At 36.8% G+C, this 17,951-nt stretch overlaps 1 protein-coding gene across 3 annotated transcripts in view; it reads left to right on the top strand.

Moving 5' to 3' along the window:
- Window positions 1-17,951, top strand: part of DPY19L4 (dpy-19 like 4) — a 56,232-nt gene that overhangs the window by 22,736 nt on the left and 15,545 nt on the right. For all 3 annotated transcript variants that reach the window (XM_045805933.2, XM_087864721.1, XM_087864722.1), the window contains 8 exons: window positions 1,162-1,296; window positions 3,805-3,936; window positions 4,031-4,129; window positions 4,890-4,963; window positions 8,363-8,521; window positions 9,670-9,789; window positions 15,285-15,405; window positions 17,216-17,272. In XM_045805933.2, coding sequence (XP_045661889.1) covers window positions 1,162-1,296; window positions 3,805-3,936; window positions 4,031-4,129; window positions 4,890-4,963; window positions 8,363-8,521; window positions 9,670-9,789; window positions 15,285-15,405; window positions 17,216-17,272 — 897 coding nt within the window. The remainder of the gene's footprint in view (window positions 1-1,161; window positions 1,297-3,804; window positions 3,937-4,030; window positions 4,130-4,889; window positions 4,964-8,362; window positions 8,522-9,669; window positions 9,790-15,284; window positions 15,406-17,215; window positions 17,273-17,951) is intronic.

Below are 17,951 nucleotides of genomic sequence, written 5' to 3'. Positions count from 1 at the left end.
GTTCCACATTAGAAGTTTCCAGAACACTTTCTCTTATAGCTGTGGTGATATGAAGAGCAGAAGCTTATGTGTTCTGTCAGTGCTAAGCTCTTCTGGGCCTGGCAGCTGGTATTTATTCTTTGACCAACTGGTAGAATTGAAAAAATTCTTACATCTCTTACATTTTGTTCTCTGGTCTTAATCTTATTCAGAGTGCTGGAAAATCCTTGTATCTGCTGATGGCCTGAGGTATTTCTGACTCTGAAATTTATCATTGAGTGTAGTCAGCTGAGTCTGAAAGATTGAATTTTAGAGAGCAGGGTTGTTATCTCAGGTTTGACTAGACCTTTATTGCCCTTCTCCTTTGCTATTCTTATCAGAACAAAGTCATTTGACATCATGGCTGGTAGAGAAATTGGGAATAAAAATGTAGATCCCTGGAGGAAGTAGAGGTTGTTAGAAATACGCTAAGGAACAGTGGATTTATCAGACTTGGTTTCTCACTAAGGGATCACTTGAGAGATGACATTTGGAAGGATAGAAATGATTTTAGCTTAGTATTTTTCAGGCAAGGGCAAGAAGTCCTTGTGTTCAGTACCTTAGCAAAGGAAAAGAGAGTTTTATATGGTTGACAGTACAAGCACTGAGGGAAGGTAAGGGCACACTTTTGCTGAGAAGCAGTAAAAAAAGCAATGGGCTTTTTTCCCCATGGACTGTGTAATAGGCTGAGATGTAGTAAAAAGATTATTTAAATGGAAACTCTTAGGGAAATATGAAGCATCACAGAAGTAAAAATATTTTCTAGGGTGAATGGAGTTACTTTCACAGTAACAAAAGCCCATCAGCCAAGTCTAGCAAAAGCCACCATTTTCTTATATTTATTACTTTACCTCTTTTGAGATGACAGTGTACTGAATTTTTTCCCTTTGTCATCCTGAAATTCTCAATATGATGTTGAACTTTGAAGGACAAGTGGTTAATTTCTGTCTATGTGCTTTATTTAAGATCTTACTGTTTATGTAAGGGTTTAGTAATAATTATGTAACTTAAAAACAAAGTTTCTAGAATTATATAGCTTAAAGTAAAACCAGTAATAGCGCTGCAACTTTGAGGTAACAACCTCATAGATTTTTATAGTAATAAAGCTACTGATACTTAGTTTCTTTCTTTTGTTTTCCCTAGAGGTTTTGCTACTTGTTGATGAGTGCTTCAACTTACACATTTATGATGATGTGGGAGTACAGCCACTATCTCTTATTTCTTCAAGCAATATCTCTGTTCTTGCTAGATAGTTTTTCACTGCAGCAAAGTGACAAGGTATTTTGAATTTTGAAATCGTGATTTTAAATCCAGAGAATAAATGTTTTTATAGTGTTGTATCTTAAGATCATTTAGCTTTTAAGCTTTATTTTGAAATGTTTTAATAGGCTCTGACTTATAATTCTACTCAAAAGTTTGCTAAACTCATTCTCCACGCCCTTTTAGAAGCACTTTGAAATTCCCTTAAAGGTCTGCTTAACCAGTCAACCATGTGCTTCTCCATTTCTAGCCATTGCGCCTTCCCTTTCTATTTCTTTAAAAAAGAAAAAAGTGAAATATAGAACATGCACAAAAGAGTATATGTATGCTGTGTATATTTACTGTATTGAATAAAATATGAGTATTTGATCATCCAGGCCAAGAAATTGAACATTGGAATACCCAGAAGTCCCTCTGTTAATGTTCCCAGTCATATCCTGCTCCCTCCCCAACAAAGTCTCACTGTCTTGAATTTTGTTAATCCTTTCCCCTGTTTCTTTATGGTTTTTACCACCTAACTAGATAGTCCTTAAATATGCTGTAAACATATTGCTTTTATCTGATTTGCTTTTGAGATTCATCCATGATGATATACAGAGCTAGATTTCATTCATTTTTATTTATTTATACATTTTATTGTTAATGGACATTTCATTTTTTCCAGTTTATTGTCCATATGACCAGTGCTGCTGTAAACACTCTTACCTGGCACATAAGTGCAAGATTTCTCTAGAGTATATACCTCATAGTGGAATTACAAGTCAAAGGATATGTGCATATTCAACCTAACTAAAAGCTAAGCCTTTGTCCAGAATGGTTGTAGTAGTTTATGTAAGTGCCAGCAGTGATTAAAGGTTCCCATCAGCATTTGGTCCCGTTATTTATCTTTTTTTTTCATCCCTCTCTCATCGTTCTTTTATTTATAAATGTTTATTAAGTACTTAGTATGTTGTCCAAGCCAGAAATTTGGGGATCTTCTTGCTCTTTCTTTTAATCCTGTATATTTAGATGACCCAGAATCCTGATGAATGCAAACATTTAGGTTAATCGAATAGAGAGAATATAACGTAAAGAGTCATTATTCAAATATAATGTCATTATCTTGTTAATTGAAAGGGTAGTAAAAACGGGAAAGTATCCTAGAGGTAGCAGTTTGCAGGAAGCAGCTACCACCACTAGAGCTGAGGGAGCAAAGGGGAAAATTTGTGATTATTAAAACTTCAAAACTTAGAGGAGGGACCCCTGTGGAACTGAAACTCAGACTTCTAATAAGGGGCCACTGCCCAGCTTTGCTGGTGTCTCTGAACTGGAGGGCAGGGCCCCATGGAAATGGAACCCAGACCTCTGTGAATGGGGCTCTGGCTAACTGGCCTTGGGGTCTCTGGGGCAAGAGAAGGTGCTAAAGCTGGTTCTTCAAGTGTTGGACAAACTGCACCTGCATTGAGCTGCTTCAGCTAGAAGGAATTGCTCTGTCGTAGTGAAGTACTGCCGATCTGATACACACGGGAACTACAAAGCAGACAGGAAGCCACTAGCTCCTCCTTTCTCCTCCAACCTTGTAATCTCTCTCTAGCATTTCATATTGGCAGAGTTTAATAGGGAGCCAACTGGAAAAGCAGAAACATAGATTGTAGAGTCTCCAGCCCCAGCATTACAAGGCAGGGGGTGGAGGGATAGGTTGGGAGCTAAGAGACAGTCACTCAGTAACTGGCACACATCTGCAGAACCAGCATCCAAAATCAGGAAGTAGAAAATTGTCAGCACCTGGAAGATCCCATTGTGCCCATCCCCAGTCATTGTTTCAGACTTCCAACAGTAAGGTATTTCTTTTCTAAATGGCTCTGGCCTCTTAGGGATATTTTTCATTCTGTTTTTCTTTTCTTTCTTTCTTTTTTATCTTACCTTTAACACTCTGCCTTTGTTTTTCCCCTCTAACTAATGCCTGTATTTTGTTTCCCTTTCCAAAAGAAATTAATCTTTTGATAGATTAAATTACTATATTGAATTTTAGAAAAGAAATCTTCTAAGACGTGACTTTCCTGGGAGATCTTCTATTAGGACATTGAATTTAACTTTATGTTCACTGTTAAATGGACCAAATCTAAAAATACGTGTCTCTGGTGCTACATTTCATGGCAGTATGTTTTCACTAGGTAGGTTTTCGGAACTGCTGCTAAAGATTGTGATTTTTTATTTATGCAGTTTGATGTTGTATAGGTGGATTTTAATCACAGGGCAAGCAAAGTAAAATTAAATCAGGGCAAAAGTAGGTTCATTCAGGCTGTTTTAGATGTCCATGGTTTTAAAGCTTTTTACTTTGTTTATGAGAGTTATTTCTAAGAAAGTAATAAATTCATTATATACCATAACATTAAAAATACAGACTGAACATTTATAGGCTACTACCCAAAATTATAGTTGAGCATTTATTTTATAATTGGAGTCAAATCTGTTCTAAAAAAATCTAATGAAAAGATGTACAATAAAATTCATTTTTTTCTCATTTATCTTATTTTGTCCCAACAGGTTCATGAAGTTTATAAAATCTATATATTTTCTCTCTTTCTGGGATATTTACTGCAGTTTGAGAATTCAGCTTTATTGGTGTCTCCTTTATTAAGTTTAGTAGTAGCCTTAATGCTTGCTAAGTGCCTTCAGGTAAAGAGAATTGACTTTTATCATTCTTGTGGTGAATTTTTTAATTGTTAATTTTTCATACCTCACTTCTTTGTTCATGATTTTTCCCCCACAGTTGAATGTGAAGAAAGGAACTTTTATAGCTAAAATAATGAAAGTGATTAATTTTTACTTGGTGTGTACTCTGACAGTGACACTGAATATTATAATGAAGGTAAATAACTCTGCGTGTGAGATTCATGTAGTAGAGCAAGTTGAATAATGAAATATACTGGGTTAAATTTTAATGAGAATAATGAGATAGCATAATAATAGAGTTTGTACAGTAAAATTTTGAGTTGAACAATGATCATACTTACAGGAAAAATAGGATTCGAATTCTTTTCTAGATAAACTTAAAAGATACACTTTATTTTCCATTTAATTTAAAATGTCATCATTACCTAATTAACTTTAAGTAATTTAGTAAATTGAGATGAGTAAAAGTTTTGAAAGGAGTAGGGAAGTTACGGGTGGCTGGGTGGCTCAGTTGGCTAATCAACTGTCTTCAGCAGGTCATGATCCCAGGGTCGTGGAATCGAGCCCTGAATCAGGCTTCTTGCTCAGGAGGAGCCTGCTTCTCCCTCTCCCTCTGCTTGCCATTCCCCCTGCTTGTTCTGTCTCTCCCTCTCTCTGTCAAATGAATAAATAAAATCTTAAAAAGAAAAAAGAAATGTGGGTAAGTTACTTAAGTCATTCAGGATAGTGGAAATCTTACTACCCGATTGTAGTTTTATGATTAACTATAAAGTAATGTGATTGACTTAAGTCAGTAGATCTCCTTCCTTTGTAATTACACAATGTATTATGTAATTCATTTTTAATTTGTAGTTTTCATTTTATAGTCTTGATGTGTTTTCTATTTCTAGACAAAAACATATTGCTGTGAACATAGCTAATAGTTCTTTGTTGTAACTAGTGCTTTTTTCTCCTAGATGTTTGTCCCACACAAAGAAAATGGGCACATGCTGAAATTCCTTGAAGTAAAATTTGGACTAAATATGACTAAGTAAGTTTTAGATTATATATAAATTTACCTAACTCTATACCACGTAGACGATAAAGAGCAAAAATAATCCAAGGAGTAGTAGACACCTAATTACATACCATTTAGAAAATAAATAATTTAGAATATTATACTATCTAGAAAAAATATAACATTAATATTTTTTCTCATTTAAAAAAATTCGCTTAGGGGTGCCTGGGTGGCTCAGTAGGTTGAGCATCTGCCTTCGGCTCACGTGATGATCTCAGGGTCCTGGGATTGAGCCCCGCATTGGGCTCCCTGCTCAGCAGGGAGTCTGTTTCTCACTCTTCTTCTATACACTCTCACTCTCTGTCAAATAAATAAATAAAATCTTTAAAAATAAATACATAAATAAAATCTCATTTAGGTGTTTTATAAATTAGGTGTACTTAAGCCTTAATAGCATCACAGTATTTTGAGACTGTTTTCTCCCTTGATGTGGAACAATGGTGTAATCTAAAGTCAGAATAAATTAAAGATTTAAAATGGATAAAAAAAACCAATATAATTTTTTTTAAAGATTTTATTTATTTATTTGAGAGAGAGTGAAAGCGAGAGAGATCACAGAGGGAGAGGGAGAAGCAGACTGGCTGCTGAGTGGAGAGCTCGATGTGGGGCTTATCCCAGGACCCTGAGATCATGACCTGAGCTGAAGGCAGATGCCTAGCTGTCTGAGCCACCCAGGTACCCCAAACCAATGTAATTTTAACCACTACATCAGCAAAATGCTTGCATTAAAAAGGGGTGGGCAGTAAGATATCTGTCTCATAGCGAAGAATCTCATTTTGGGATCATAATAGTGGGTTAGATCAGAAGCTGACTTTTTAATCAACTGAGCCACCGAGGCACCCCTAGAAGCTGACTTTTTAAATTCAAGAGTAATGTTGTGCCTTTTGTTTGTTAGGTAAATGCATTTTTTAAATCTAAAGTGAAATAAATGACTTATGTATAATAATGTCCATTTGCATGACAGAAAATATAAATTTAAATACACATTTTTCTAGTTCATATAATATACCTTAGAACCTTATTATCATTTGCTGTGATTATGTGAGATTTTAGATGCTGTGCATGGAATTTCATGTTGTGATATATCACAATTAACTAAGTGTTTAAACACTGGAGAAATCTTCTGACGTGTAAGTCATATGTGGATATCTACTAAGGTAAAAGGATCCTTTAAGGGGCCATGTACTGGGGCACCTGGGTGGCTCAGTCGGTTAAGTGGCTGCCTTTGGCTCAGGTCATGATCTCAGGGTCCTGGAATTGAGTCCCGCATCAGGCTCCCTGCTTAGCAGGGAGCATGCTTCTCCCTCTCCCTCTGCTGCTCCCCCTGCTTGTGCTCTCTCTCTCTCTCTCTCTGTCTGTCAAATAAGTAAATAAAATCTTTAAAAAAAAAAAAAAAAGAGGCCGTGTGCTCCATAAGGGCAGGGACCATGTCTTTTTCAGGTGTATATATTGGCCTGACATTTTGCAGGCAATTAGGAAAAATTGATTATAGACCTCCATAATTAACTGGCCTTTCCCCTGACTTTCTCTTTAACCTTGGAAGACTTTAGAATGCATGTAGGATTAAGAGCTGCTTTTGTCTAGTGTTTCTTTTTTTTCTTTTTTAAAGATTTTATTTATTCCTTCGACAGAGAGAGAGACAGGCAGCGAGAGAGGGAACACAAGAAGGGGGAGTGGGAGAGGAAGAAGCAGGCTCCCAGCGGAAGAGCCTGATGTGGGGCTCGATCCCAGAATACCAGGATCACACCCTGAGCTAAAGGCAGATGCTTAACGACTGAGCCACCCAGGCGCCCCTTGTCTAGTGTTTCTTAGTTGATGTTTTATAGTGCCCCTTTGCTCAGCCTGTCAGGTACTAGATTTGCCTCACAGGGTAATACACTAAGTGTTTTAAGAATAAGACATGATATCTGTCCTTAAGAATATTGACATTTCATTTACTAGTTTTTATACAGTTAATGACATGAGTGGTATAAACAGTAAATGCCTTATGCTCAAATGTGCCAACTGGATATTAGGATTTGTAGTTCACCAGAATTTCAGGAAACATTTCTATTGAGACGGACTTTCAAGAACCACTAACGAAATGTTAATAAGAATTTATTGGATGTGCGGAATACTAGGCCAGGTATTCTGGGAGATACAAAAATGACTATAATCTTAAACTAGCAAGTTGCATTAAGCACTATAATAGAGGAATAAGTAAAGTGCCATGGGGATACGGGGAAGGAGAGATTGAGACTGCTCTTCTGCAGATCACTCCGTCTTTTGTCTCCCTTCCCAGGCTAGGGATTAAGGATAGAATGGATGTTGGAGATGGATCAGGTGTGAGAATGCAGATAAAATCACATATAACTAGGAGTCTTGTTGATCATATTTAGCTTAGGGTCAAAAAAAGTGTATCCTGATTCTTATAGCTCAAAATGTTTGTGTTTCAAATTTTATGATTTCTGTCTTAATGATTAGATTACTCTTAAAATGGGTCCTAGTTGAATTACTTTCATCCATATAAAACAGGACTGTCCAGTAATAAAATAAGTCACATGTGTAATTTTCTAGTAGCCACATTTTAAAATTTTTTTAAAAGATTTTATTTATTTATTTGATAGAGAGAGAGAGAGAGAGACAGCCAGCAAGAGAGGGAACACAAGCAGGGGGAGTGGGAGAGGAAGAAGCAGGCTCATAACGGAGGAGCCTGATGCAGGGCTCGATCCCAGGACTCTGGGATCATGCCCTGAGCCAAAGGCAGACGTTTAACGCTGAGCCACCCAGGTGCCCCATGTAGCCACATTTTAAAAAGTAAAAAGAAACAAAGGGATTTAATTTTAATAATATATTTTATTTAATCCAATATATTAAAATATTATTTTAATGTATAAACAGTGTTAAAATTATTAACGAGCTATTCTGTATTCTTTAGTCCTTTTCATTCTTTTTTATGTTTGAAATCCAGGGTGTATTTTTTATTTAAAGTATATCCATTTGCACTGACCACATTTCAAGTGCTAATAGCGACTTTGTACCTAGTAGCTACTGTATTGGACACTACAGATATGGAGGTTGGACAGCTGAATTTTTTGTTGTCTTCCAGCTAAAAATAGAAAGTGAAACTTCCTTAACCATTTTGGGTTCTAGAGATGGTCATGTTACTTGATAATAAAAAGTAACAGTTTTACATTTATTGGGGCAATTTGTCGAGGAGCATTACTGATACTATTATCTTTATTTATAAAGGGTAGGACCTTGCTCTTACAAATGAGTAGATTTAGAAATGTGTATTTTTTGGTCTTAGTTTTTACTGAGATAAAAAATACTTTCATGTACAGTAGGTTATACCATCTGTGATTGTAATATCATGCTTTTTGTTTTCTGTAGGAATTTTACAATGAATTGGCTCCTATGTCAAGAATCCCTGCAGGCACCATCTCAAGATTTTTTTTTGCGATTGACACAGTCTTCTTTATTACCTTTCTATATTTTAGTGTTAATTATTTGTTTTCTTTCTATGATGCAAGTTATTTTTAGGAGAATTAAGTAAGTACCTATGAGAATCAATCACATTGCTAACTAATACATTATGGAAATAGACTATCTATTTTTAATATCCTTCCAATATTTGTGTATTTGTTTTGGAATTTCTAGATCCATTCGCTTGTTATCAACATGTAAAATATCGTAAGTTAACCGGATAAAATTAAAATTTGTATACGTCTAAATATATAATGCCCAAATTTAAGGTAGGATTAATATTCAGTTAAATTGTCACAGACTTGTTTACTAATTTAGTCATATTTTTACTTAATGTAAGAATAATTTTTTTCTATATAACTTAAATGAAGCTACTAGTATAAGTGATTTTAAATTATGAAGACTTCCAAAATATTTTTGTCCTGTTTTAAAGTAGGTTGTGTGTAGTATTTTAATTTTGAGAACTTAGCTATTCAAATTACAATTTAACTATATTGATTTAGTAACCACTAGCTGAGGGATAATTGATCTTGGAAAAGGAATCTAAAAATCTTTTTTGTTGTTGTTGTTAAAGATTTATATATTTATTTGAGAGAGAGAGCGCACGAATGAGCAAGGGCAGGGGCAGAGGGACAGAGAGAGTCCTAAAGCAGACTCCCCGCTGAGCATGAAGCCCCAGGCAGAGCTTGATCCCAAGACCCTGAGATCATGATCTGAGTTGAAATCAAGAATTGGCTGCTTGGGGCACCTGGGTGGCTCAGTTGTTAAGCATCTGCCTTTGGCTCAGGTCATGATCCCGGGGTCCTGGGATTAAGCCCTGCATCAGGCTCCCTGCTCAGTGGGGAGGCTGCTTCTCCTTCTGCCACTCCCCCTGCTTGTGTTCCCTCTTTTGCTGTCTCTCTCCCTATCAAATAAATAAATAAAATCTTTAAAAAAAAAAAGTTGACTGCTTAATTTAATTGACAGAGCCACCCAGGCGCCTTTTTTGTCTTGCTTCGTCAACTTTCATATTTAGTCTTCACAGAGTCCATTGTCTTCAGGTTCTAAAAACCATTTCAAAGACTTGGAGATGTGTAAATTAGATATTTAACTAACAGAATATACTTTCAGACTTCAAGGGCCACCTATATTTTTTTTATGAAGAAACTTAAGATCTTTGATTTTTCAAATACATATTTTCAAAATAGTAAGAAAAACATATTTCCTTTGTGTAGTGGCAAGTCCTTGAAAGAAACTATTACTCTTGAAGATGGACGAATTGGAGGAAGGCCGGAAATAATTTATCATGTGATTCACACTATTTTATTGGGCTCTCTTGCAATGGTTATAGAAGGGTAAGTGTACTTTATTGGATCTATTTGTTTTTACAAAGAATTATCCTTTCTAATGCTAATAAGTGGATACTTTCAAGAATATATTTATGAAACTATAAAAACTCAAAATCTACAAACTTTCTTAACCTAACTGGAGTTACCGAGGTTGTTACAGTACAATGAACTGACGTTTACTTATTCACTCATTTGTTTGAAAACTACTGAATATCTTCCAAGGGCCAGGCATTGTACTATGCACTGGAGGTACTGTGGTGAATAAAAGTGGACACACTCTCTATCCTATGTGACTTATGGCCTAGTGGAGATAACAGATATTAATCACACAAAAATAAAATTACAACTTTGATAAGTGAAATAGAGATAAATGATGCTGTGAGGCTAAGCGTTCAATAAATGATACCCTTTTCCTTGCAATTTGGATTCAGATAAAAAATAAGACATAGGACTAAAAATGATTTTGGTTTTGTTTGTTTGTTTGTTTTTAAAGATTTATTTTATTTATTTGACAGAGAGAGAGATAGCCAGCGAGAGAGGGAACACAAGCAGGGGGAGTAGGAGAGGAAGAAGCAGGCTCCCAGCAGAAGAGCCTGACCTGGGGTTCGATCCCAGAACTCCGGGATCACTCTTTGAGCCGAAGGCAGACGCTTAACGACTGAGCCACCGAGGTGCCCCTAAAAAATGATTTTGACCACCTAGTTTCAGTTTGAGGAGGGGCTTCCCCCACACCAACAACAAGCCATTGTTCAGGCACCAGCTGAGTGTCCTACAATTTGACTTAATTCTGGCACTATCCCCCTGGAGATAGCATCAGATTCCACAGTTCAAGGGTTCAGTACTACAAGATTCCACACCCCCCTTCAGGTGCCAGTTGCAAACCCAGGTTATTACCTGTTCTTCTGACCAGCTGGCTATAAATCAGAAGTTCTCAAGACCCTCTCCTTGGGTTCAATTAATTTGCTAGAGCGGCTCATAGAACTTAAATATTTTCCTTACTAGATCACCAGTTTATTATAAAAAGATAGAACTCAGGAACAGCCAGACTGAAGATATGCATAGGGCAAGGTTTGTAGGAAAGGGTAGGGAGCTCCCTTCACCTGTCGAGGCATGCCATTCTCTCCCAGTCACCATGTGGTCACCAACCCAGAAGTTCTCCAAACCCTGTCCTTTTGGGTTTTTATGGAGGCCTCATTAAATAGGGATGATTGATTAAATCATTGACCATTGGTGATTGAGTCCCAGAGGTTTGGGGCGGGACTGAGAGTTCCAACCCCCTGATCACATCATTGGCTCCACTGGCAACCAGCCCCATCCTTGGATACCTTACAAAAGTTACCATTAACACAGAGCCACCTTTCCAATTTCATTACTTAGAAAATTCCAAGAGTTTGGGGAGCTGTGAGCCAGGAGCCTTACAAAGACCAAATATACATGAGAAATATATTTGATCATCTCCATGATTCTGATTCTGATAAAGGTTGCACTGGAGAGCACTTCATGTGTGACCAAAGGACTCTACTATTTTCCACCCCAAATTGAGCTTAGTCCTCAAACTTCAGGCCATCCCTTTTGAATGGGCAGAGCCTTGGTAAGTTTATGCACCTATCTATACCCACCTTGCAAAAGGAAGATACAAAATGTGGAAGCCTAGAAATGTTTGAGCTGGATATGCTCAATTCTTTCTCTTGCACACAAATCAGATAAATCACTGCTGCAAGGAGGAGCCATTAAGGTTCTGAGGTGGAGGGATAGGAGGGGAAGTAGGGAGAGATGAAGAGTATTGATCCTAGTATAAGATTTCTCAAGTTAAATTTCCGTTAATTATGAATATAGATACTGAATCAGTCATTATAGCAGCACCCATGGTGTTTTCCCCAACAGAAGGCTTAGCTATTTTCTTATTAATTTTTTATTTTGAAATACTATTCATACACATCACAACTTCAAAGTTACAGTTCTTATTAGACCTGCATTTAATGTATTAAGAAGTACAAATAATGCTGTATAGGAATTTATTTTTTTTTTATATCAGTGTTTCAATATAATTGGTTTCCTTTGTAGGCCTCTGTATTTTATGCATTTACAAACATTTTCTTATAAGACATCTATAGACTTTATCAGACTGCCAAAACCATGACTAGTGGGAATCTCTTTATTGAAACATGAAGCAAGAATGGTGGTTCACTCTAATAGTTAGCATTCCATAATGCCTAATAAGTGGGATGAAGAAATGTATTAAGCCATGAATATTCTAAGTGATTCACATTTTGATTCTCATTGCGTTGCCTTGTAGTACTAGAATTTTGGTGCATGGTTTGCCTTTTTTTTTTTCATTTGTACTCTCTCAGTTTTATTTCTCTCTGCAGAAAAACTTTCTGTTACTGCCACCATTCTTCATTGTTAGATTTACTATTTTAAATTCAAAATCCTTTTTCTGAACATGTAATCTATATTATTCTATTATTCATCCTTCTTTAATTTACTCACTAGGCTTATAATACTGTAAATCACCTATTCATGCAAATAAGATGCAAAGTCATCCAGAGGGTGCCAGGCACTCTACTAGGTAGAGAGTAGGGAGTAAAGAAATATAAAATCTACTCTTTCTTTTCAAAGAGTTCCTATCCTAGGTAAGTAAACCAAGTAAAGTACTATGAGAAAGGTATACAAAGGGTTCTTTGGTCACTCAGAGGAGAGGTACTAACTCAGTTGTAGAGAGTGGGTAGAGGAAGTCAGTTTAAGGAAGATTTCCTAAATGGGGCGACAGCCTTTGGAGATAAGTAGGGATTGGCCAGGCTGTCCATTTTCTCATGTGCCTCTGTGTGTGTGTGTGTGTGTGTCTAAGTAATAATCTAGACAGAATAAATATTCTTCGGGAACTAATAGTATGAGATGAATGTGAGGTCAGCATGAGAAGTATGTCTGGGGGCGCCTGGGTGGCTCAGTCAGTCACATGTGTGCTTTTGGCTCATGTCATGATCTCAGGGTCCTGGGATCGAGCCCCACATCGGGCTCTCTGCTCAGTGGGGAGTCTGCTTCTCCCTCTCCCTCTGCCCCTCCCCCACCCCCATTCATGCTGTCTCTCTCTCAAATAAATAAAGTCTTTTTTTTTTTTTTAAGATTTTATTTATTTATTTGACAGAGAGAGAGCCAGCCAGTGAGAGAGGGAACACAAGCAGGGGATGTGGGAGAGGAAGAAGCAGACTCTAGTAGAGAAGCCTGATGGGGCTCTATCCCAGAACGCCGGGATCACGCCCTAAGCCGAAGGCAGACGCTTAACGACTGTGCCACCCAGGCGCCCCTCAAATAAATAAAGTCTTAAAAAAATATATGTCTGGAAGAATAAGCAGGGACCAGATGAGGTGTTTATGTAGAAATTTGATATCAGATTTGCTTTTTAATGATATCTCTCTGGCAGCAATGATTGAGAAAGGTTTGAGAAAAACAAGATTAAAGGAAGATAAGCCAGTTAAGAATTGTAATAGAATCTAGAAGTGAGTAGCAATGGAGATGGAGGAAAGGGCCAAAACTAAAATATTTGGGAATTGGAAACTGAATAAGTAGCAGTAGGGACTGTGGTGGAGGGACTCTAGGAAGAGTTGCAACTCAGAAGTCAGAAGAGGAGTTTTTAAAGGGTACCTGATCAGGGAGTAGAAGGCAGAGAGTTAAGTGTGGACTTCAGGGAGTCCACCTATAAAGGGAATCAGAGTCTAAGGCAGCACTAGGGAGGGGCGGGCTTGTGTCAGGAGGGAGAGACTGAGGTGCATTATGGGATGGAAACACAGGTTGTTCTGCAGACTCTGGCTAGAACACTAATCATATTGAGGGAAGTCATAGGAGAAAAACTGAAAAGAGGAATCAAGACCATATTTTTTGAGGGCCCTGAAAACCATTTAGATGAATTTGCATTTATTTCAGTAGATTCTGGGGAACCATTAAAGATTTTTTGGACAGAAGGTGTCTTGTGATTGTGTTTAAAGAAGATTCATTTGGCCTTTGGTTGGAGGAGAGTCTAAAGGTAGAGATGTTAGGGTGCCTGGTCGGCTCAGTCAGAAGAATATGTAAATCTTGACCTCAGGGTCACAAGTTCGAGCCCCACGTTGGGTGTAGAGAATACTAAAAAAAAAACCAACAAACTAACTTAAAAGATAGAGATGATAATTAGCAGCTATTGCAATAAAATGATATGAATACAGAGAAATCAGTGGACTGGACATAATGGTCTAATCTCTAGAACAGGAAGTTGATGTTCCAAGAAATGTTATATGTATATAATTCAGTGTAAATGGTGTCTCTTGGAGTTATAAAGCAGACTCTAGTTTTGATTCTGGCTGACTTGAAGAATAGCAGGCATGAAGAAGTTAGGAGGAGATACTAGTTGACCAGAGAAAACTAATGCAGTTCCTTTGTCTTAGCAACATGTATTCTATATACATCCACTACTTCTCTCAAAGTCCAAGTTAGTATTCATTTTTTTAGAGATTTATTGATTTAATTTATTTTTATTTTTTAAAGATGTATTTGAGAGAGAGAGTGTGTGAGCATGAGTGGGAGGGACAGAAGGAGAGAGAATCTCAAGTAGACACCCCACTGAGTGGAGCCTGATACAGGGCTTAGCCTCACCACCCTGAGATCACAGCCCAAGCCGAAACCAAGAGTTGGACGCTTAACCAGATGCTTAAGGAACTGTGCCACCCAGGCACCCCTAAAGATGTATTTTTAAGTAATCTCTACACCCAGTGTGGGGCTCAAACTTAAAAGAGATCAAGAGCCTCACATCCCACTGACTGAGCCAGCCAGGTACCCCTACATTTTTTTTTAAATCACCAAAAAACTAGGGTAACAGTATATAGTTCCTGAAATTTGGCATTTTGCTTTTCTGTTTTATATAATTATTTAATACCTACTGAAGGACAGCCAGGTTTCTAATTCTTTTGCTATTAAAACAACATACTGCAGTTAAAACCTTTGTATTTATATCTTTATACACTTATGCTAGTATGTCTGTAGGCTAGCTTACTAGAAATGGGAGTGTCTTGGGGTATTTAAAATTTTTATAGGTTCTGCCAAATCACCTTCTGAAAAAGTATAGTAGTTTATATTCTCTCCAAGAGTACAATTTTACTACACCCTCATCTATATCAGTGTTCTTATTTCATTCTCATTTTAGTAACCTGTGTGTCTTCTTGATTATTTAAGAAATGAATAACAATTTGTTGCTGAAAATTAGAGGCTAAGATTTTCATTTGCCCTTAACATTGTGGTATTTTCATGGGTAGTAGGCAAGAACTCAGAAAAGAGAAATCAGGGGCACGTGGCTGGCTCAGTTGGTGGAGTGTGTGGCTCTTGATCTTGGGGGAGTGTGAGTTTGAGCCCCTAGTTGGGTGTAGAGATTGCTTAAAAAAATTAAAATCTCTAAAAAAAAAAAAAAAAAGAGAAATGAGATAGTAATGATGTTCATAGAATATTTCATATGTGACTCCTCTTGTCTTTTCTAGTTTGAAATACCTCTGGACTCCGTATGTATGCATGTTAGCAGCATTTGGTGTATGTTCTCCTGAACTTTGGATGACACTTTTCAAGTGGCTTCGATTACGAACCGTACACCCGGTATTACTGGTGAGTCATTGTTATTTTGGGTTGAGTACTTGTTTGTCTTAATTATATAAATGGAAACCACATTGAATACAATTGAAATAGCATAAATAAATCATATTATGACTTGCAGGTAAAGAAGAGATCCTGTGAAAAACTTTTTTTTTATATAATTTCTGATTATAAAGGTAATGCATTTAAATGCAGACAGGTAAAATAAGGTAAAAATACAAGTGAATCAATAATGTTAGATGCTATCAAGAATTACTTTTTATAGTATCATTCTTGGTGTGACTTAGAACTATTGTATGTTTTCAATGTGAATAGAACGTTTTCACTGTGCCTGTTATGTGCAATGTGCTTACAATACAAATTAATTTCATCAGGTAGATTATAGTCTCCCATTCATAAAAACGAATAATAAATACTGATGGGGTGCTATTGGAACACAGAGAAGGGGTACTTAATTCAATTTTGTTAGGGATTCAAAGACTTTTCGATCTGAGATTTGAAAGATGATGACTTATTACTCAAATGAAAGGGAAAGAAAGGGCATTCATGGTAGAAGGAATAAACACAGAGAGTCAAAGAACATGTTGTAATCAAAGGGAGTAAAAGCAGAGGCAGAGAAAAAGCATGATCTATTTCGTTTCCTTGGCACATAAAATGTGAGGTGGGGGTGGTCAAGAAATGAGTCTGGAGAAGTCCAGAAGAGTGAGGTTGTGGAGGTCTTTGAGTATGATGCTCTGATACTTGTGGTCTTATCTTATAGGCAGTAGAAAGGCATTGAAGTGTTTATGCAAGGGCATGAGAGAGTCAGACTTGCATTTTCTCTCAGTTCATGCTTATAGTTCTTTGAAGGATAGGCATAAGGGTTTCAAACTCGGGCCAAGAAGGAGGCTGTTATGCAGGTACTGGCCATGGTGGATGGAAGTGATAAAAGCTTCAATATATTGAATGTTCATCACATGTCAGGTACTGTTTATAAAATATTTCTTGTGCTACTCAGTGCTTACAAGGACCCTAATGGCTAAGTTTTATTATCTGTATTTTGTAGTTGGAGAAACTAAGGCTTAAACTGGTTAAATAACTTGCCTGAGATCACATCGCTTACAAATGTGGAAACCATGATTTACGCCCAGGTTTTTCTGACTCCAGAGCCCATTTATTTAATACTGTGCTATACTGGAGTGAAAAAAATAGTAAGAAAAGAAGGTTAATAAGACTTGGTGCTTCATTAAATATGGAGAATAAAGAAGAAGGAGAAATCATAGATATTTCCTAGGTCTCTAGTTTGTGTGACTATGGATTGTGGGGTCATCAGCAGACATGGGACAGTAAGAAGAACAGGTTTGACAGGGAGGCGATGAATAATTATCTTTAGTAGTAGTCATGTTGTGTTTTGCCAGTCTTTTTCCAGAGGAATTTATATGTTCTTATTTTAGCATACTTGTATATTGATAGATACTGGCTATTTTTCCTGTGTTAATTCATTGTCTTTTTGTTGTTAGCTTTTAGGTGGCACAGTTCAGTGTCCTTTGTAAACTCTTAAATTCCTGGCAGAATTGTCAAATATTGATTTGTTATTTGAAATATACTACAAATGTTACCTTTTTATATAGTAAAATATATATGTCTCACTTTATCTCCAGCTTAATATGTCTTAAATTCATTAGTGTTCACTATTCTCACTATTTGAACTAGGTTCCACACTGACTTTCTGACAAATTTTTATAACTGTAAGAATCTGTGATCGGTCATAGAGTCAACATCTAAGACCTCAAGTACATTTTAAATGTATTTATCCATAATCATTTTTCTTTCAATGTTTTAGGCTCTTATTCTGAGTATGGCTGTTCCCACTATAATAGGTCTCAGCTTATGGAAAGAGGTAAGAAAATCAGATTTTTATATTATTAAAATGTACTTTATCTTCAAGGTAGTGATAAATTTACATCTGTGTAGCATATTTTTATTGAGACACTATTCTAACAACATAAAGTGTGATATCTTTAGTTTGCTTAAGTTTTTATCAGTAGGAACATAAAAGAAGAACTAAAACATTTTTAGAATGCCATGTGATGCACATAGTCTAATGCTATTAAAATTCAGTTTATAATTGTCAAAGGAAATTACTGAATAAATAGGTGATACTAAAAAGTATTTTGGCATGAAAAACCCACAGCTAACATCATACTCAATGGTGGAAAAACTGAGAGGTTTTCCTCTAAGATCAGAAACAAGACAAGGATGTCCACTCTCTCCACTTTTATTCAACATAGTCCTGGAAGTTGGAAGCCCTAGCCATAGCAGTCAGACCAGAGAAAGGAATAAAAAGCATCCAAATTGGTAAGGAAGAAGTAAAATTTTCACTGTTTGTAGATGACATGATACAATATATAGAAAACCCCAAAAACTTCACCAAAAAACTACTAGAACCAGGGCACCTGGGTGACTCAGTCAGTTAAGCGTCTGCCTTCCACTCAGGTCATAATCCCAGGGTCCTGGGATTGAGCCCTGTGTATGGCTCCATGCTCAGCAGGGAGTCTGCTTTCCTTCCCCCCACCCCT

This window comes from Ursus americanus, chromosome 9, assembly GCF_024610735.1.
Source record: "Ursus americanus isolate L20-20 chromosome 9, mUrsAme1.1.p, whole genome shotgun sequence".
Taxonomy (NCBI): Eukaryota; Metazoa; Chordata; class Mammalia; order Carnivora; family Ursidae; genus Ursus; species Ursus americanus.
The sequence above is the reverse complement of the archived record's forward strand: the minus strand, read 5'-3'. Positions and strand labels throughout refer to the sequence as shown.